This window comes from Rhinichthys klamathensis, unplaced genomic scaffold (assembly GCF_029890125.1).
Source record: "Rhinichthys klamathensis goyatoka isolate OS25496 unplaced genomic scaffold, OSU_Roscu_1.1 h1tg000229l_1, whole genome shotgun sequence".
NCBI classification, from domain to species: domain Eukaryota; kingdom Metazoa; phylum Chordata; class Actinopteri; order Cypriniformes; family Leuciscidae; genus Rhinichthys; species Rhinichthys klamathensis.
The window spans coordinates 1,992,473-2,014,623 of NW_026606753.1; the positions used below are offsets into that span (position 1 = coordinate 1,992,473).

The window sequence follows — 22,151 nt, forward strand, 5'->3', positions numbered from 1 at the left end:
GACTCCAACACCTCCAAGGATCTGATGAGGATATTCGTTTTTACACAAGGTTGGTCCATGCTATTATGCAATTGTATGTAGTAGCTAACTCTATGTGTGTCTGGGTTGCAGTGGGGGTTATAGTACTGAAAATCTATACTAAAGTTAAAGTACAATTACTCCCTAAAAAATGTACTCGAGTAAAAGTAAAATTTCCTTTTTGAGAAACTGAAGTAAAATTTAAAAAAGTATGTTGTTCCATCAATAATATGTCAGTCATCATTTTGTATTATTATGAACATAAAGTTCTAAAGTGATTATAATTTCATTGCAGATTTGCATCATACAAGCATTTCCAGGCCTTTTGGCAATTGGTGGAGCCTGCTGCAACAACTAAAATGGTACGGATCACCAGTGTCCATGCTGCCTCCAAAGAACCTAGCCTTCTGAGACCATCAGTAAGTTATGTTGTTAGTCTTAACATTTGTTACAGTTTACTTGACATATCTTGACTGTCAAAGGCTCCATTATTAATCAAGGGTGTTTTCAGATGATTTGTTAGGGCAACACACATTAATACTACAGTACAAGTGATTTCTAGTGTGTTGTGTGTTTTTGTTTTTTAACAGAGACTAGCACCGATAGATGAGTTACTGCTTTTCTTGATGCACCTTTCTGTGGGCCTGCATTTGAGGGACCTAGCCAAACGCTTCAACATCCATACCACCACAGCAAGCAGAATAATTACATCGTGGACACATTTCCTCTATTATCTACTGGGTTCCATCCGCCTGTGGATACCACCAGAGGAATTAAAGGCTCATCTACCACCTGAGTTTGCTTTGTTCCCAGACACACAAGTGGTGCTTGACTGCACAGAAATCTTTTGCCAAACTCCCTCTTCTCTTCTTTTGCACAGCGAAGTCTACTCCCCATACAAGTCACACACCACTTTCAAGGCCATGATTGGCATTGCACCTCATGGTCCCATCACCTTTGTGTCACCTCTGTATGCAGGTTCCATGAGTGACCGGGAAATTTTTAAGCAGTCAGGAATAGCCAAACTCCTCACACCAGAGATGGCCATTATGGTTGACAAAGGCTTTCTTGTGGACAATCTCTTCTCTGGAAAGGTTTACCGACCTGCTTTCCTTGCAAGAAACAAACAGATGACCAAAGAGGATGTCCAGCAGACACAGTCTATTGCCCGTGTGAGAGTGCATGTTGAGAGGTGCATCAGGCGAGTAAAAGAGAACAAACTGTTTGATAAAGTCATTCCTCTGTCAGTGTGTGGGAGCATTGACCAGTTGTTCACCGTCGCTTGTCTCTTGGTGAATTACCAGAATGGACCACTGGTTAAGGCATGGGCAACACAGAAATGAATGGACTAGAATTTTTATGAATCAGTTTACAATCAGTTCCAATTTCTTTGTTCAAGTTTTATTGTTAATTTTTACGAATCTATACAAAACTTGAACTGATACTGTATGTTGTATGTTTACAAACATACACAAATGTAGAGATGTTATTGTTCATTTTTACAAATCTATATATATCTTTGTAAATGCACTCACACACTCTCTCACACACATACTTGCTCATTTGTTATTGCTGTTCAGTTCATTCCATTTTGATGGTCATGTATTTTTACCCAACATGTAATATAATTGTTCATTTCTGTTCATTTTTGTTCTGTTACAGTTAGTAATAGATGATTGAAATAAATAACATCTTAAGAGTCCAACATTTCTCTTTGTAACACTTTGTTCAGATTTGATTCTAAGCATAATGTAAAATTATTGAGAAACGTTTTTTTTGTAGTTTTTTTCTGTACAAAAAATGCTAAATTTTGACATTTTTTTTAAACATTTTATAACATTTAGATATGAATCCAACTTGTGAAAATATATCTTTCAGGTAGTCAAATAGTATAATGGAGCCATGTAGCTGTAATGTTTCAGGCAGCAAACTTAAAGTTTAATATTCAAACAATCCAACAATCGAAACAAGTGTGTATGAACACAAACAATAACCGGCCAGTGAACAGAGAAACAGGGGGAGCTTAAATACACAGAGATAATGACAAAGACAACAGGTGACGATGATGAGTGAAACACAGGTGAAGGCGGGGATGACAACGATGATGAACAGGTGATGATGATGACGGAGGATACTGGGAAGTGTAGTACAGATGAAGACAGACAGTGAATGTGACAATAGCCATCTAGTGGTTAAATTGATTTTTCAAAAATGGGCATAAATGTTACATTAAACCATTTAAAATTATCCATGTTATCCCCATGAATGAAAGTTAGATATCTGGGTCTTTTATAAAGTGAAATTTGCATAAAATACTGTTGTTGTTTTTTTGTTAAAAGCCTATTTAAATAAATATTTTTTAATCTATTCATAGAAATTTACAAGATATTATAAATCCTCCCAAAACTACACAAATGTTGAGGAAAAACATTAACAAACAGAGTAAAATTGCATTTGTAAAAACATTTTTATAATCCTGTTACAAAATTAAATGTTATTGTCTGGGGTATCTGAAGACCCCAAAGATCACAAGTGACAACATAAATGAGGGTTAAACTGATATGTTGTTTGTTTACAAACATTCACAATTTAATAAATACATACAAAAATAGAACTGATTTACTGTAAATTATTCTAAGAGTAACAGTAAATAGTAACAGTATCTATTTCAAACACACAGCCATGTAAAAATAAAAAAAGAAGTGATCCCCCTTCTCCCTAATGATTTGTGCAACCTCTGCATCTTTGTAGATTCTTTGGATGACCATGTCATCCTCTGCAAACACCACAAAGTCACACCACTCCATTCCACTTATTAGAAGCTGGCCTTGGACCTGCCAGTAGTAGCTGTGCTGCCGTTTTAATTGCATTGTGTTGCCATGCAACTTCAAGTACTTGCAATCAACATAGCTCTTGCAATTTGGACATTTAATCTCAACCAAACCATAGGGAGGGTTTTCGGTTGGGTCAAATACAACCCCGTCAGGAGAAGACCCTAACCAGGGGGCATCAGGGTGGATGATAAACCCACAAGGCCAATAGTTTGTGTTCTTGATCCTGCAGTACTCCTCAATGGCAACAGGTTCAAGTACCAGGCCCCTCTTCATGGCAGCAGTTTGAACAGTGCCCTTCCAAATCCTCTGAGCGAGCTGCTGTGCTGTACTCTCACCTCGAACATGGCACAACTCTCTAAAGTGTGAGGACGTTATTCGTGGTCGACGAACCTGATGCCACTCTGCAGACAAGCTCTGGTCCCGTGTGGAAGCCTCCACCTGTCTGGCCATTTCAATACTTGTCTGGAGGGAGACCAGATGAAGTTGTTGTTGTTCACTGCAAACAAATTGACAGGTTGTAGGCTCCAACCTGTAATCAGCCAACGGCAGAAGTGGAGGTGGAGGTGCATCTGAGTGCAACTGGATGGTCCTGGTGGGTGCTACTGGGTGCTGAGAGGCGATGGCACTTCCCTCCTGCACTTCCCCTAGTGCTGACTGGACTAACGGAACATCAGAACTAATGGCCATGGTGGTGATGAGTGGTGCCAAGGTCGCAGGGAAATCACTATACACCTCAGCCACTTTGAGCATGTCCACATCTGGCAGTTCTCCCCTCAGTGCTTTGTAAAGTGTGCTCCTGTGTACATGGTAACATGCTGTGTTTCAGATGTGTTTATTTTCATATTTAAATCATGTTTTATCTAAATTATAGAAATAACATAAAACATTATTACCTTACACCATTTCCAACCGTCTTTTGCTTGGGTTTGGCTGCCAACACGACCATGTCTCTGACCCGGCCTGGCTTCACACCCTGTTGATAGTAATGGTCTTTAATGAAAGCAAGCTTTGCACACATACCAATTCAGCTGACTGACTACACTATGAAACAGTGTGGTAAATAATGCTCTCAGACTTACCATAGACCTTGGCTTGTGCCAGCGTTGCTCTGTTTCAGTGCAACTAAGGACAGGGGGTACAGCACTGATCTGAAGCTGCGAGAAGTGTGCTGTCTGATAGAGCAGTGCAACATTGTGATTGCACAGTGCCTTACCAGCCACACATGAACACACAGCCTCATACAGTTGCACCGGGAATGAGTGCTCAAGTGTAATCTTAAAAAAAACAAAAAAAAAAAACATTACCAATAACCATTGCCATCTTAAATATAGTACAGGCACAGGAAATGGAACAAAATCAACATTTCAGATTGTTAGTCATGGTAGGCTTAACCATATCATATTAGTTAACAAATGACCAAAAAAGGTCGTTTTTAGTTCTGTTTTTATAAACATTAAAATATGTTAGTATTACATATGTGAGATGTTAGTAGGCTATTACAAGTCAAAAACGTTACATGAATACTGAACATACAGATAACTGAAACTCCAACAAACTTACAACTTAACTTACCATACAAACTTAACTTAAACTTAACTTATAATAAACAACAGCCGTCACAAGCAGTTCCTGGAGTTTTCATGGGGGCTAGGTTAGATATCCGAGTGCTATTTTCTGCCTATGTTACTGATACAGAACCTATCCTAGCAACACAAAATCCCCAGGACATGTTTGGAGCAGAACTGGCTGGAACAACTGAACTATCTTAGATCCTACTCTGAGGTCGTGAGGTTTCTCATTCTTCCTCAGTGACCTATGGCAGGTAGCGCGGACGCTCACTCTCCCTGTCTCTGGCTCTTTGTTTGACACTGAGTTAAGAATAATATCATGTTATGATCAAAACAATTAAAACAATATAATATTCATCAGGCTCATTCAATGTTTAACGTTACCGGTTAGCAAGATAGCTCATAGGCTAGGCTACTAGACTAAAACAAAGCATAGTAAATTAACTTACCTTCGTAATGGTCAATGTAGCTGGAAATATACATTTTAAACCCCTTCTCCCGCTTGCTCTTTGGGGCTGATGTTGAGGATTGTATAATCCTATGTACATCGTTAACGGTAGTCCTTGGCAGGTCCTGCAAGCATCGTGTGTAAAATGCCATCTTCCTCGTTGACTAACTAAAGTTAACGTTAGCGTTCTCGCTCTGACAAGCAGCTGCTCGCTGTCAGACTCGCTCTGACAGGAGTAACCGGAAGTCGTGCGGCCTACCGTTACAACCCGGAAATATCGAACGTTCTGTTTATGCAACAAGCCTATTGACGCAACTTGAGATTTTAAATATTAGATATAGAATATACACAATTTACATATACAATATGCAATTTAATTTCATCTTACCTTGCATATAGCAACGGGAGTTAGCGTTCTACATAAAGCTACCACATAATAACACTAAAACAGCTCACGTTAGCTACAAGTTATCGCGAGAACAGATTCAGATCAGGCATACTACTGGCATACTAATGGGGTCCTACGCCCGGACTATTCACACCGAGTAACCGGATTATTCACCACACCGGCCCTGCAGGGCGGAGTTTGGACACCCCTGATTTAGCCTATACCTTTAACATTACTATGCTTCATGTGGTATGTCTAAAGTTGCAGCCAGTATAAATAAATAAATAAATAGACTATTCGTACTTGAATGAATAAATACATGAAAACTGGATTTCGTTGCAGTGTACTTTTAAAGTTTAAATCTTGAAATTAATTGAAAATATTAAATATGAAAATATGTTTGAATATTGCTTTGTAAAATTACATATAAGACAAAGATTCGTCCGAAATAAAAAAAAATAGAGTAACCAAGGATGACCAAACCTAACCGAATGTTACTGCATAAATGTGTGCATTTCTTATAAATCCAGATTATTTACATGTAGCTCCATATTATAAGTGGACTTTTGTGTCATTCTGACGTAACGCTCGACCGGAAGACAGTTTGTCGTGGCCGGAAGTATTACGTTTTCATGTCCGGGTCAGGCTGTGATTGTTTGGTGTGTGGCGAAGTTTTTATATTTAAGTTTTAGCATCGTGTTCGTGTTTTGGGGAACCCACAAACATGACTGAGGTAAAGCGGTGAATTTGGTTAATTGGCGAGTGTTTCAGATCGGTAGTCAAGCTGCTTAGTTTCGTGAAAAGTTTGTGAATGAAACCGGCGTGCTGTGTATTTCTGCACATGTGTGGTATTCTAGATATACAAATCTAATAGTAACTTATCTGACTAAACCGATGATCTGATTTTGATATTCTGTGTTTTTATTCCTATAGGACGTGCAGAAGCACTCGGTCCACACGCTAGTGTTTCGCTCTTTGAAAAGGACTCATGATATGTTTGTGTCGGATCATGCTAAACCAATAGCGCTGGACGAACAGAGGTAACTGTTAATACACAATAAATACACTATCCTGTTGAAGGGATTTGGTAGAACGGGATAACTGATCTCAGTATTTGATGTAAATGAAACCAAACTGACATCTATTTAAATGCTAGTAGCTCACGTTATATAACTGCAATTCAAATCTAACTAACGTTAGCTATTAACTAATTAACGTTACCGATAAACAACTAAAGCTAGCTACATAAAAATACCACTATTTATCGACTCATGACAGTTAAAATGTCAAAATTAGTCATTTCATAAACTGAAATCAGGGGGGGGGGGGGGTCAGTGCTGGAACTAATGGTTGCCCCACGACACGCATTGCCTCTGCATTTTTCAATTCCTATGGGAGTGTCGCAACTATTTTTTAATGGCTCTGGATGTAACCAATGAAAATATCTTTTTTCTTTCTTTTTTTTTTTTTTAAAGTTCAGGCAGTGTAGTATAACTTTCTGGCCTAGTAACTTAAAGGTGCTCTAAGCGATGTCACGCGTTTTTTAGGCCAAAACTTGTTTTGTCACATACAGCAAACATCTCCTCACTCTCCGCTAGCTGCCTGTCCCCTGAACACACTGTAAAGAAACGCGGTCTCTGCAGACACCCCAGGTTCCACAAACGGCAACAAAAACAAACTGGGCTAACCCGCACCACGAAACATAACAAACTGTTCCAGCCAATTGCGAATTACTTATATCTCACAATTCGAAATTTTCCTGCAATTGTTAAAAAAAAAGTCAGAATTTCAAGATATAATCTCACGGTTGAGTTGTAAATTGAGTTATAAACACAAATGCAAGTTATAAACTTGCAATTAAAAAAAGTCAGAATTGTGAGATGTAAACTTCCTGTTGTTTGGGGGGAAGAAATAAAGAAATTTTGTGATATTGAAAGTTGCGATTACTTTGTTTTTTTTCTTCTTTAATTGTGGCGTAAACAATGTTAGTTAATATTACTTGTACCTTAAATGTTTTTAGCTTCAAAATGAAGATGGCAGTGAAGATGAAAACCGAGTACAGACCTGTGTTAGACATGCCTGTGCTGAAAGAGGGCAGAGACAAAGGGCCACTCCATGCCTCTGATCCATATGGCTTGCCGCAATACCCACTGCCTGGTACGTCTCTTTCTTTTTGGCCTTTGATATATTGTTTTGTTTTTTAGTGATTGAAGCTCTTAACCTGTTAAGCTTCAAGCCCATTTTTGAAAAATCCCCAGATATGGCATTCCCAAACTGAAACAGATACAGTTCATGAACCCTTTGTACTAAAAGCACAAGTAAGATCTCATTTGAAAGCTGACACCTGGAAGTTTATTGTAAATGTAGAATTAATTATTGTCATAATGAAAAAAAAATAGTTATAAATAGCTTCAAAGTTTTGTAAAGTTATTATACATTTATTTTTATGAAACATCTTCATGAAAATAAAATTGAAGTTGGCATTGTAGCAATCTAGAAATGCACTGCAGCTAAAGCCACATGTCTAACCATGTTATATTTAAAATCTGAAGATGATAAGTCTAAAACTCTGTATTTAGTTCAATGTTTTTCAAGATCATGTCATATGACTTTATTTTGATTAGACTGGTGTTTATTGTCATCTTATAAGCATCTATTCAGTCTATTGCCTCTATTGTTTTGTGATGCAAAAACGAGTCCCATTCAGTCTCAGGCTCCCCTGCACATATTCACACCTCTCCAGCCTGTTTATTGCTCTAAATATGCTTTTCTTTTGTCTGCATTATAATCACTAACGACTAGCAATTCACACTGTTTCAATCCCTCATTTATTTTATAAAAGTTCTCACTTCACAGTGAAACTGTATCAAACGCCCTTTTTGAAAAACGAAACATTTCAGTAAGCATTCTTATTTAGAAAAAAAATCATAAAAATTACATCGAAGTTAGGTAGCAGGTGCTCAGTACTAGCTAGCATGTTAGCTTAGCACACCCTCAATACACGACAATTTATGAGAATAAAACTATGTTTGTGCTCCAACTTACTTTATAGCGCAAGTCAAGTGTTTTAAATAACTTTCTGTAATCTGATTTGGCTTCAGATAGAAAATATATTATTTTATTGTATTCTGCACAATTTGAAAGTCTATCTCGATTAGCATTACATTATACATATAATCTATTATTATGAAAATACCTGACATGACTCGAAGAACACAGGTAAATCAAATATCATTGCAATCATGTTTATTGTCTTCAAAACATCTTTATCTGCACTTTACAGCGATCTCGGATAGCTTTGTTTATGTGTCAGGACTTCCTGAATGTCACATGATTATGGCTCTTCTTCATGTGATCCATATATGGACTTTACTGTGCAAACAGCGCCCCAGACTGTTAGTATTGATAACACAGTACATCAGAGTATACAGCGCTCAAAATGATTACATCGACGCATTTGGGTATAAATTCAATAAATATTATTCCTGTCTATAGAAGTCTGATGTAAACCTATGAGAATCTATCAATATTTCTCCAAATCTGCACATGTTTGAGCTAAAAGCCCTGAGGGACGTTGTTTTGTGAATCGCTGTCATGACGATCGCACGGGAGTTTTTTTCTGAATGAGAGCAGCTTACGCTCATAATTCATATTAAAGGTAACGACTCATTTTTGTATTTCATAACTCCTGACACAAATTAAGACATAACTGTCACTATAAGTTTCACAGAATACAATAGTGGTCAAATACTGAAACTTGAGTCTTATATCGTTTTAATGATGTATAGTTTGTCAAGTTAATCACATTAAATATGATAGTAACTTTGAACTATTTAAAAAAAAAACGCTTCAGAGCGCCCACGCACTGGTGACGGTTAACAGGTTAAAAGATTTGTTAGTGAAATCTGCAACATCGATTCATCAGTTTGCCATAATTGTTTTACTTTTATTAATGCAGATACTAGTCCAGATTACTTGGTGACGGGAACTCATCCATACCCATCTGCTCCAGGTAAGACTTGAGGTTTTTAATGTCCTTTCTTTTAAGCTTGAGAACCTAGATGCTGAACTGCATTTGACACTGTATTTTCTTCCGAGGCCTAATCAAGTTTTTTTTTTTTTTTTTTTTTTTTATGTTTTCAGGAGTGGCCCTCACTGCAGACACACAGATGCAGAAGATGCCCAGTGAAGCAGGTGTTCACTCCATGGCTTTGGCTCTTCCTCCCTCTCAAGCTAGGTACTAAGCTAAACACCAATACTTCAAACTACAATCTCTCATTTTCTTTTAAAGGCCCAGGTATACTTAAGGAGTTTATTCCTTTGACCTTGAGCGTGGATAGATGTGCTTGTTGTATTTGCACTTTCTAGTGCACCATTGTTTTCAAGTGCTCAACTCACTCACACATGCTAAGGTTTTGACCATTCAAGCTCTATAATCTGTGAAGGAGAACTGAATTTGGGATCACATGCTGTCTGAAAGGCGGCTTTGCTTACACGGGCTTTAGGTCTGAGCCCGGCAGCGAGAGTAGCGCATTGAGAGAGTTGCTTTTTTGCACTTCCATGGCTTGAACAAACACGCATACGCATGGGGCGGCAGTGGTTCATGTAGGTTCATGTAGGTTGTCTACAAACCGGAAGGTTGGTGGTTCAATCCCAGGTTCCACCTGACCAAGTGTGGAGTTGTCCATGAGCAAGACACCTAACCCCAGCGTCTCCCGACGAGCTGGATGGCGCCTTGCATGGCTGACACCACCGTCGGTGTATGAATGAGTGAGTGCATGGGTGAATGTGAGGCAATATGTAAAGCGCTTTGGTGGCCATTGGGTCTGTGAAAGTGCTATATAAATGCAGTCCATTTACCATTTTACACACAATTTTCTCAAAATACCCATCTCCAGGGCCTAAAACAAACTTTTTGCTACACATGCCAATTATCTATGCTTGAAATTTAGTTTGTTCTTAATTTCGGCAACACTTGATCCATTAATAGTAACATTTTATCTTCTGTTCTTGGCCTATATCTATTAACTTTATTAAAAAAATAAAGTTTTTAATCTTACTGCGTTAGATTAAACTGGGAAGGGTCATAGCACCTGCATATTGTTCTATTGTTAGTTTAACTGCTTCCATTGTTCTCATTTGTAAGTCGCTTTGGATAAAAGCATCTGCTAAATGAATAAATGTAAAATTTGTTACTGTACACTTGCCTTTAATAATGTTTGAAATGTATTAGTTTGGCGGCTAGAAGTTTTTGTTATTGGTTTAAGAACTTTTTGCTTTCTATTTTTTACTTAAAGAAAACACTGTTTTTTTTTCCTTTTCTTTTTGCTGATCCGTGACTCAAAAACGTAATTTAATCCTTGTTTTGTGATCCGTTGCACTCCTACTAAAAATACCGGATCATGAGCTGCTCATCCGTAAAAGAGCATGGTGCCGTGCTTCACTATGAAACAACCAGTACATGTATTTTTAATATTGATTAATTTAATAATTGCTTAAAGCAATATCATGATTTTGGTTAATCATGCACCCCTACTCTGTTCTTGATTAAAAAACTTTTTAAACGAGATGTTTCGGTTTCCATCCACAGCCCTAAACTGATAAAAGTGAATTAATATGTGGATAATTCAAGATAAACAAAATCCCTTTAAGGGTGCGTTAGCGTTTGCACTGTAATTGTGATGTAATCGCATGGGTTTTTGAATGTGGTTTGAGTGTTTCAATCGCAAAACATTTTGGACCTTGTTCTACTCCTGTATTTAGTGCTGTTCACTTGTTTGATCATTTTGAGACCAATTAAAGTGTAAAATAGGCTTTTGAGTTTTTTTTTTTCTTTGCTTTGTAGGCAGGAAGCCAGTCGAACTGCAGCCAGTGTGGCGGATATCCACAGACATGCAGGAGGTGCAGAGAGATCTCACCCCCCACAACACGCACTGGTGAGCACCACCTTTCATTTTTGTATTTTCAGTTTTCATTTAAAAGTTTTCGTAATTGTATGTACTTTAATTAGTTTTCTCAGTTACTGAACATGATTTTAATTGTTTAAAAATCAGAAGCACCTTCCATCCACTCAATTCTGTTTGTTTCTTGATAGCTTGTTTCCTTGATTCCATGTCATTTCATGAATGAGAGATAACTGACCTTATCCCATGTTTATTTTAGTAGGCTACCTAAACTTCACAAACTGAAAAACTGCAACCATCTACATACTGATGTACAAAATTATTACAAAGATGAAGCATCAACTTTTCCTTTTCCTGTTGCAGTCTCTTATGGAAGGAGGCACAAAGAGTTCTGGCCTGGTGCCTAGAAAGGCTCCTACCATGCCCAAACCTCAGTGGCATCCACCATGGAAACTGTACAGAGTAAGTGCTTTGTCCACCTCCAGGAGTTAATCAGCATGTTTGTTCATATCACTCCTGAGTACTCGTGAATAGAAAATTTGTGTTTGTGCTTCGTGTTATGTTGTATGTCTGTGGCTTCCATTTTTAAAGACCATTATCGCACAGGTCCAAAAGGGCAGTTTATAATGATGGTGTTTCATTGGTAATGATGTTCTTCTCTGGTTGTCTCTCAGGTCATCAGTGGCCATCTGGGCTGGGTGAGATCTATAGCAGTGGAGCCTGGAAACCAGTGGTTTGTGACTGGATCAGCAGACAGAACAATAAAGGTGATCTATGTGACTTCAGATTAGGGCTGCATGATTTTTATATATATATATATATATATATATATATATATATATATATAATGTATGTATGTATGTATGTGTCAGACTGCAACTCATACTGTGTGGGAAGAACATCTCTCGTGTTGAATTTAGGGCAAGTTAACGAGACAATAACGCTTTAACAGTTAAAAAATGGCGACGTTAATGTAGGCTTTATTTGACCCTATGAATCACGTGTAGTTCAAGCTAGGGTGCCGTTAGCCGATTATTCAGAATGATATTGGCTGAGACCGATAGTTTGATTTTACTTGAGGATAAAAAATCTCTCCCAAATAATGCTGCAAACTATACAGAGTACACTCTCATTTGGTACACACTATAAGATTAGAGGTTAAAATTAACAACAGGGCTGTTACTGTTATATTCAACTGCTATTTATTTCCAGATATAATATTTACACTCAAAAGGTGACATGTTTGTATAGACCTCAGTTGCACATAAGGTAGATTTCATAATACTACTTCATGGCAAATTTATTCAAACATGCATGTATAATTAACAGTAAATAAGCTCTTCTCTAGTGTTTTTATAGCTAGCTAACTAAAAAACTGTGCACACAGGATAACTTTCCTGAGGTAAATGCAACATTAAGTGATATTGTTTACAAGCTGTTTTGACGTTTTTCCGCTGTTGAAACAGATTGAGTGATTACACGAGTCATGATACGGATTTTGTTAAGTTGTACTGTATCTTTCAACAAACCTTCTGATATTAATGCATTTTTTTTCTAGATATAATTTGTCTTAAAGTGGAAGAAAAAAAGACTTGTGCTCCGCACTGGTTCTTAAACTGAGGCGCTACTACCTCAGTAACGGATCTGACACGTCACATTTAAGAGCACCCTGGCTTGAACTACAGGTTAATTCATAGGGTCAAATAAAGCTTGCTTTAACGTCGCCATTTTTTTAAACTGTTAAAGCGTTATTGTCTCGTTAACTTTCCCTAAATTCAACACGAGAGATTTTCTTCCCTCACAGTATGAGTTGCAGTCTGACATGTTTTTCCACACCCTTTTGATTGACAGGATTAAGGTTGGGCATCGTTTTGATTTGAACGATTCTGATTCCGATTCTTCCTTTCGATTTCCGGGTTTTTTTCCAATCTCGATTCCGATTATTTGAGGGGTGGAGTCAAAACATGTCACAGGCTCATTTCACAGAGGAACATTTTATTTTGATTCAATAATGAGTTTTAGTTTTGGGAGCTGCAGCCCATGTGGGAGAAAATCAGGAATGGCTCTGGCATTCCTAATTTCACCAGACCAAAAAACAATTTATATATGCAGAACTTGCACCCTGGTCTGGACTCTCTGGACATGTATAGGCTAAACAGTAATATTAGGACTGCTACTAGTGTGGGCAATTTGCATTACGCTACATTCATCTACGAGGGAAAAAAATAATTTCAGTAACTTTGTTGTTGACCACAATTAGCAATTTGGTCAAGTGCTTTGTTACACTACAATTATGGAGCTAATAATATGACAAAATGATTTGAATTTGAATTGTGTAGGGCTGTTTTCGACTAAGGATTTTCATAGTCGAATCTGATTCGTTAGATTTTGCCGTAGTCGACTGATAGTCGTTTTTTTTTTTTTAGATAGCAGCTGAACGTTCGGTTGAATAACTGTTCGTCTGTTATAGGACAACTCGCTCTACGTTTATTTAAAATGAACAGCAAGACAACTAGAAGTGAATGTGCTTTCCATTAAATGAATCCTTAACAAAAAAAAAAAAAACGTTGCAATGAACGTGCTTTGTTTTAAATAAATCACACACAGTAAACAAAACCTTAACAAAAAAACTTTGCAATGAACTTTGCAATTTAGACGCGCAAACTGCGAGCCGGTGCGGTGAGACGTAGCCTACATGCTCGGGCAGATTCGGCTTGAAGTCGTTAATCCTCGGATGCGGCGTCGCGCGCGCTGTTACAAAAAAGCCGTGCACACAGCCAAGCGAAATGGGGTCTTGCCGGTCTTGCACCCAACGCGTCATTTTTTGCCGTGCGCACCTTCGCGCTCCTTCGCGCTCGTACGGACGCGTCGAGTATAAACAAGGCTTTACTCCGTGTCAGCGCGCGCTCTGATCGGTAAAGGGGCACAGACCTCTCCCGAATCATCTCCAGCACTCAGCCTCCGATGCACCACTAACTCCGCCTCCGCTTCCCTCATAAGATGATATTAGTATTTAAACATTCTCTATGATAAAAAATGTTTGTAAAAAATATTTGAATAGCACGGTTTTGGCGGTTATGTAGTGTTCTAATGACGGTGTTCACCTATAACCGTCGTCTCACGGTAATATAATACACCCCTATTGGTTACGTAACATAACACTTCCCTATTATTCGACTATGAGGTTCACAGTCGAATCAGACCTCTCCGAATCGAATCGTCGAATCCTCGACTATTAGAAGTCAGCCCTAGAATTGTGTAAATTTGAATTATTTGCAAGTGTAATCTAACAAAATTGAATTCTAGGTGGTAGTTTAAATAGTTCTGAATTTGATTTTTTTAAACGAATATTGAACATTTGAAATTTAACAAATTGAAAGGTTTTTATGGCTGAATTTTATAGACATGTATTTTCAAACAGCTAGTTTTTTGTTCTGAATTCAAATACTGCAAATATTCAGTTTAAAAAAATACAGATTCAAGTTTTCAAGATGAAGAAATTCGGAACCTCAGATTCAGTTTTCTAAAATTCAAACTCAAAAATTCAAACTCAAAAGTTCAGGTCTTACAGAAAGTAGGTCACAGGTCATCCACAGGGAAGAGTAGATGATCTCAGAAAAGTCGAACAGATCATTTTGGTCCATTAGGGACTGCAGAAGGTGAATGATTTTGTGTTTGTTAGGTAGCGTTCTCATCACGTGAGACATTTGTCTAAGCAGTCTCTGGTGTTTGTTTTAAAGTATATTTTGTGTAAAATTGATTAGAACGCCACCGTATCACCTACACAGACAGGACGCGAGCGGCGCGGCGCGACGCATCAGTGCTTGAAGCGACTGTTGCAAAGAGCTGAGACTAGGTCACAAATAGGATGGGGAATCCGTGTGCTGTTGAGGATTTCACGGGTCGCGTCGCTCCGCTCGCGTCCGGTCTAGACTGCTTCGTACATGTAAGCATAAGGTACGAGTGTGAATTAGCCATTAAATGTCTTACAATAAGCCTACCTACCTAATGCAATTGTCCTTCAATATTAAAGTCTTCTCTACTGATTGATGACTGACTCCGTAATAAAGACGGTCTTTGCCGCCATCTAACATTACAGGTGAAATATTTTAACTTTTGCTGCTGTTCACGGCCAGGGACTATTTTTTTTCCAGCGGAAGGTAGGCTTTTGGGGGTTTTACTTCATGAAAGTTGCACTAATAATTAAAAAAAAAAACTTTAATATGATCATTGAGTGGTAATCGCTTTAGAAAAGCAATAAGGTATTCAAGGCTAGTGCTGTCTCGTGAATAAGTCACGTCTGACGGCCGTTTCACACCGCATGCGTGAGCAGCGCGTATTTTTTTCCACGTGCATGTTAATCAATGAGTGCATCCACACCGGGAGCAGGAGCAGCGCGTGAGCGTCGAGCAGGAGCGGCGCGTGAGCAGCGGTGAAGCGGGGGTTTCGGCGTCGATCTGTTTTTGCTGCACTTCTCCATGCTCAATTAAAGTGAATACACTTTTGATGGACAAAATTTCACACAAAAAGTGCCCAAAATGCACAGAATAAGCATGTCTAGTGAGTTTTAACAAGAACTTGAGTTGGCAAAAAAAAAAGAAAATGAAGACTAAAAAATAGTTAGGCCTATAGAAGATTAGGCTACCCGTTTTAACTTGTTTTTAATTATTCAGTTTGGGTGAATATATATTATATAAATATATATACATATTATATTTAAAATAAATATAATGGTGTATTATATTTATTTTATGTATATATATATATATATATATATTAATGGTGTATTATATATAAAACTAGTGTAAACTAGCCAGAAAATATTATATATAATTTAAACTTTCTTTTAGTTTATGTAACACAGACAGCTACAACCCAAACTAAACCCAAGTGTGCGGTTTTGTGTGTGTGTATGTTTTGTAGTCTTGTAAACATATCGAAAGTATGACTGAAACGAATATTGGAGCTCTTTTCTGGGTTGTTTTGTTGTTTAACATTTATATGTGAATGTTGTACACCTCCCCATAACAAACTTTCAAGACTATCAATTTTATAAATTACCAACTTCTAAAACTTCTTTGTAAAGAATTGCTCGCATATATATGTAGCTTTGGAGCCGAGCTGCTGTGACACTGTACAAAAGCTTCCAGCGTGAATACTCTCGCGCGTCTGCAGCTGCAGTGGCGATGTAGTTACGCTGACGCGCTGCTCAAGTGCTGCTCACGCATGCGGTGTGAAACGGCCGTGAAGGGGTTGCAACTTGCAAGCACTTCGGTTGGCGTAGTATTCACGATACAGCACACCCTCTCGTACCGTATGCTTACATGTACGACGCTGTCTAGCCCGGACGCGAGCGGAGCGACGCGACCCGTGAAATCTCCAACAGCACACGGATTCCCCATCCTATTTGTGACCTAGTCTCAGCTCTTTGCAACAGTCGCTTCAAGCACTGCGTTGCGTCGCGCCGCTCGCGTCCTGTCTGTGTAGGTGATACGGTGGCGTTCTAATCAATTTTACACAAAATATACTTTAAAACAAACACCAGAGACTGCTTAGACAAATGTCTCACGTGATGAGAACGCTACCTAACAAACACAAAATCATTCATGTTTAAGAAACCTTCTGCAGTCCCTAATGGACCAAAATGCTCTGTTCGACTTTTCTGAGATCATCTACTCTTCCCTGTGGATGACCTGTGACCCACTTTCTGTAAGACCTGAATTTTTGAGATTGAATTTTAGAAAACTGAATTTGAAGTTCCGAATTTCTTCATCTTGAAAACTTGAATCTGTATTTTTTTAAACTGAATATTTGCAGTATTTGAATTCAGAACAAAAAAACTAGCTGTTTGAAAATACATGTCTATAAAATTCAGCCATAAAAACCTTTCAATTTGTCACATTTCAAATGTTCAATATTCGTTTATAAAAATCAAATTCAGAACTGTTTAAACTACCACCTAAAATTCAATTTTGTTAGATTACACTTGCAAATAATTCAAATTTACACAATTCAAATTCAAATCATTTTGTCATATTATTAGCTCCATATAAAATCACGTACCTGATTGTGACAAGGTAACGTTACTAACGTTGGTTAGCGCAGGGTTGCCCGAGGACGACGGGACAGTGGACCTGCGCAGTTAAACCACTTTTTAAAACATCTCGCGGCATGGATGTACCACTAGAAATAAATAAATAATCTCCAGTTTACTAGCAGAGCATTAATTTCGTTCTTTTGTTAAATAAGATGATATCTAGTGCTAAAATGTGTTTTTTAAATTAAGTGATCAAAGTGCTCGTTGCCGCCTGCGATCAGTGGTGCGGATACAGTGTTCTCTTATGGCTCGAGCACAGTCTTCTCTCGGACGTGAGCTTCAATCCGTTGCGGAGACTCTATATTCGTTCCAGTGAAATCACAAAACAAATTGCACACAAACGTTTCCCTGCTTGATGTACAACCACTGATGAACACATTCGGTTTTGATGAGAAAAAAAACTATACGAGTGCGGATTAGAACCCATAACCTGTGACATGCGTGGCAAAAATTCTGCCACTGGACCAAATACGTACACACGCAAATCGTATCTATATATGTATTCAAGTGAAATGAAAATCACTGTGCCGACCCAGGCTTTATTAAGGTGAAATAAAGCCACACTTTTGAGCGCCGCTTACCGTGCTCCATGGCTGCAAAAGAACAGGCGCGGCAAGCACTTCCACAAATCCGGTGGCCACTATGGACCAAAACTTGCGCGTTTTTGGAACTGATGATCGGAATCAAAAACAAATTTTCTAAACAATTCCAATGGCATCGTTATTTTTTAAACGGTTCCAAGTTGGAACATATAATTGGCCCTGATCAATGGCTGTTTTTAAACAATCGGCCGATGCATTGCATCTCTGTTTATTATGCATCACTGAATAGTGTTAAGCTTTTGTTCTGTAATGCCAGATCTGGGATCTTGCCAGCGGTAAGCTGAAGTTGTCTCTAACGGGTCACATCAGCACGGTGAGAGGTGTGGCCGTCAGCACACGCAGCCCTTACCTGTTCTCCTGCGGGGAGGACAAACAGGTTAAATGCTGGGATCTAGAGTATAACAAGGTACAAACTTTAAATACAAATACAAACATTGTGCATTCATTTTAAGCTTTACCTAAAAGATACCGACCGATATAGATACATTTTGAGTTTTGTGTTGTCCACAGGTAATAAGGCACTATCACGGTCATCTGAGTGCAGTCTACGACCTTGACCTCCATCCTACCATTGACGTACTGGTGACCTGCAGTCGAGATGCCACAGCAAGAGTATAACACTTTTTTTTTTTTCTTTTTTTTTTTTATAACGGATCATGAACATGTTATGCAAAGTGTAATGTATGTTTTCTGTGTGTGGTAGGTTTGGGACATCAGGACCAAGGCAAATGTTCACACCCTTTCTGGACACACCAACACAGTGGCTACAGTCAAATGTCAAAGTGCCGAGCCACAGGTGATTACAGGTATGCATACATTTTATTTTTTTACTCTGCCTTTTAAACAGACTTCTGCTGCTGGTGCATTTTTCATGGAAATACCATGTATTGTTCTAGGTTATATTCATGTTTCATGTGCTTTATATCCCGTCTTTAGGAAGTCATGACACCACCATTAGACTCTGGGATCTGATCGCTGGCAAGACAAGAGCCACACTGACTAACCACAAAAAGTCTGTCAGAGCGTTGGTGCTCCATCCCAGGCAGTATGTTGAACAAAAAGTTATTTTTTCAAAAACATGGTAAACTAATATAAATCGAATGGTAAACCTGTAAACGGAATAAAGTAATAAATTAAGGCCCTATGAAATGCACTTTTTTTTTTCTCATATTTTTTTTAGCTTGCCATAATCTGCATTTCCATTCCACATTTAAATTTTTACTGGATGTGTTTTGTTAAATTGAATTTATTCAGTAAAAAAACATTAATTTAACAAAAAAAACATTCATTTTTAACAAAAAAACCAAACTAAAATGTTTATTTAAATTATGTACAACGTAAATTTCATTTATCAGATCAATGGCTCTACAATTCAAGCTTTACAGCATAATTTTGCAAACATGCTTTACAGCAGTTTCACTGTATAAATCAGTGTTATTTTAGTATTGTTCATATAGTATAGTATTTATTAATATTTGTCTTTTATAAAAAAAAAATTGTTTTGTGCTTTTGTCTTTTTTATTAGTTTTCTTTATATTTATATAGGCCTTAATTTTTAAGTTGTAATTTTAGTGCTTCAAATTTAAGCTTATCTCATTTACTTGTCAAAACAACATTTTGCGTTTAAGTTTTTCATCTAAAATGTAATAGTTTTAGTTAAAAATAACAACAGTGGCTAAGACCAAATCACAGCTGTGCTGACAGTTAGTTTAAAAATACTCATGTAAAGGTCCTTGCACACTGAGTCCGAAATTTTCGTATGCGTTTTTTCGTATTCGTCATTCGGTGGCTCTGAATTGTCTAAACGCCTATTAAAATGCTTGCTATGGAGTCGAAAAACGCAGAAAATCGAACCCAATCTGATTTTTTTTTTATGACGGACGAAAGTTTAGGAGGCGGTGTGTAAGTGTGATTGACATAACGTGAGGTCGTATTTATTTTTTAACGTTCGAGAATTTCGGGCTCAGTGTGCAAGGAACATGCACAGTATGATACTACATATGATGCTGCTTTCAATAATTTAATATAATTATTATTAAAAAAAAGTTATATTAATGTATTTAGATTGAACATTACATTTTACTACATAATGCTTTTTGTTTTTTCATGCATCCAGTTAAAAGAGAGCTTTTATTTTGGTAATATTCTGACTGAAGACCTTTTTTTTTTGCCATAATTTGTCCAATTTAATTCAGTTTGTGTTTGTCATATCACAGAAAGTGTATGGCCCTAATCAAATAAATCATCGTTATATATTGTTGGTTATCTCCCACACTAACTGAGTTCCAGTTCCCCAGATCTGATCAAAGTATTCTTGTTTTTTTAAAATCACATCCTCTCGTCAACAGGTACACCTTTGCCTCTGGCTCTCCAGATAACATTAAGCAGTGGAAGTTTCCTGATGGGAACTTCATCCAAAATCTTTCAGGACACAATGCCATTATCAACACACTGGCTGTCAATTCAGATGGTGTTCTGGTGTCAGGAGGTGAAATACTCCTTCAAACTTTTTATGTTGCAAAGCCAGTCATGCTAAAAAAATGTATTGTGTTTAAACCATATTGAATTTTATCTTCTACATTTGTTTCCCCTTTGTCTTGTCTGGGGTGCATTTAACTCCACTTTATAAGTATACACATATACTTGCAAACTTCCATAATTACTTTGAAGTGAGTTCAGCTTCGTCAAGTGGATGAGGGAAGATTATTTGGACAGACCCTCGACGACTCAATTTTGTCAGAGGGAGCGAGTCTACTGATATGTATACTTTAGGCAGATCCATAGACCACAATACAACACGATTGCGACATCTCACCCATAGCAGATTCCAAGTGACCAAGGGCTTAGGATGTTACATTTAAACCCATTGCAAGGGTTCTGCCAGTTGTGGGCTCTCGTGCAACTCAAGCAATGATGGTCGTCCGCGTGAACGAGACGAAGGGTAGTTAGTGAAAGGCATAAAGCAGCCTTTTTTTTATTCACTTTTGTCCCTCAATTGTTGCATCTTGTTCTGACTTTCCTTTCTATTGTTTTTCACATCAGCTGATAATGGAACTATTCACATGTGGGACTGGAGGACTGGCTACAACTTCCAGAGGATTCATGCAGCTGTGCAGCCCGGTTCTCTGGACAGCGAGTCAGGGATTTTTGCATGCGTGTTTGATCAGTCTGAGAGTCGGCTCATAACAGCAGAGGCTGACAAAACCATTAAGGTCTACAAAGAGGATGAAACGGCTGTAAGTTCCCAGTTCACTAGGAATACTTGTTTAAAACTAAGTATAATAATTAATTAAAATAACACATTGACTGTTAAATGTTTATGATGGAAAAAAGTTATAGTGAATTTAAAATCCTCGAAGAGTTCTCCAACACTTTAATTCTAGATTGAAGAGAATTGCCTTGATGTGATTTTTGCAATTTTTCAGTTTTAATTTTTCATTGATGGACATGTTTTTTTCTTTCAGACTGAAGAATCCCACCCAGTCAATTGGAAACCTGAGATCCTGAAGAGAAAAAGATTTTAGGTTTTTTTTTTTTTTTTTTTTTTTCAATCATTTTTGTTACATTTTAGCTGGCTGATTTCTATGGCAATGTCTGCTTAAGGTGTAAACAAACAACAATTTAAGTGAAGTCAGGAGACTTGAGATCAGATGAGACATTTTGCTTTGCTCTACCCATCTAAATAACAATATGAATATTGCGGTTGTATACATGAGGAAAGGTTTCTTCCCGGTCTACTCCAAACACCATTTGCAGGTCTATGTGACAGTCTGCCCATCTGTTCATTCTGAACTTCAAGAAATCCTACAGAATAATAATGTTCTATTTCGGATCTGTGCACTGTTGCTGATCTCAGAATAACAATACAAATGTAATTTTGCATATGTACTTTTTTTTTTTTTAACAGCATATTCCTGGAAATTTAAAAAAAGGAAAAAACCTCTCATGGCTGGAAAAATGTTGTATTTCCTGACATAACATTTTGTAAAATAAAGAACCTAAGTTTAAAACCCATTGTTTTCATCCTATTGAACTGATCATCATCATTTCATGAAAGGCATAAATTCAAGAACAAAGTTGAACCTCTTGTGCCCTCATTCTCAAACAGAATATTTTTTGTGCATTATATACTGCTGTGTGTATCAGGTTTTAAACAGTAAAGTAATATTTTAAACGGTTTTTACTTTATTCACTTTTTTTTTATTCTTAAACTTTTATTTTTAAAGTATAGACATCACCTAAACCAGTGTTTCCCAGTTCCTGGAGGCTTCTAGTCTTGTGCTGTGTCCCAAT

General features: G+C 37.6%; 2 protein-coding genes across 2 annotated transcripts; both read left to right on the forward strand.

Annotated features, from left to right (window-relative positions):
- The first annotated feature begins 263 nt into the window (after positions 1 to 263).
- LOC130099373 (uncharacterized) lies at positions 264 to 1,411 on the forward strand. Its single transcript, XM_056265045.1, has 2 exons — positions 264 to 437; positions 609 to 1,411. Exons 1-2 carry the CDS (start codon positions 378 to 380, stop codon positions 1,359 to 1,361), a joined length of 813 nt encoding a protein of 270 aa, XP_056121020.1. The 5' UTR covers positions 264 to 377; the 3' UTR covers positions 1,362 to 1,411.
- Positions 1,412 to 5,854: 4,443 nt separating this feature from the next.
- On the forward strand, positions 5,855 to 21,394 carry plrg1 (pleiotropic regulator 1). The gene is made up of 15 exons (XM_056265163.1): positions 5,855 to 5,989; positions 6,190 to 6,296; positions 7,277 to 7,413; positions 9,215 to 9,268; positions 9,400 to 9,493; positions 11,102 to 11,192; positions 11,523 to 11,621; positions 11,834 to 11,926; positions 18,115 to 18,264; positions 18,369 to 18,470; positions 18,562 to 18,664; positions 18,795 to 18,903; positions 20,207 to 20,346; positions 20,901 to 21,094; positions 21,323 to 21,394. The coding sequence occupies exons 1-15, from the start codon at positions 5,981 to 5,983 to the stop codon at positions 21,380 to 21,382; spliced, it is 1,542 nt and encodes a 513-aa protein (XP_056121138.1). The 5' UTR covers positions 5,855 to 5,980; the 3' UTR covers positions 21,383 to 21,394.
- The last annotated feature ends 757 nt before the right edge of the window (positions 21,395 to 22,151 follow it).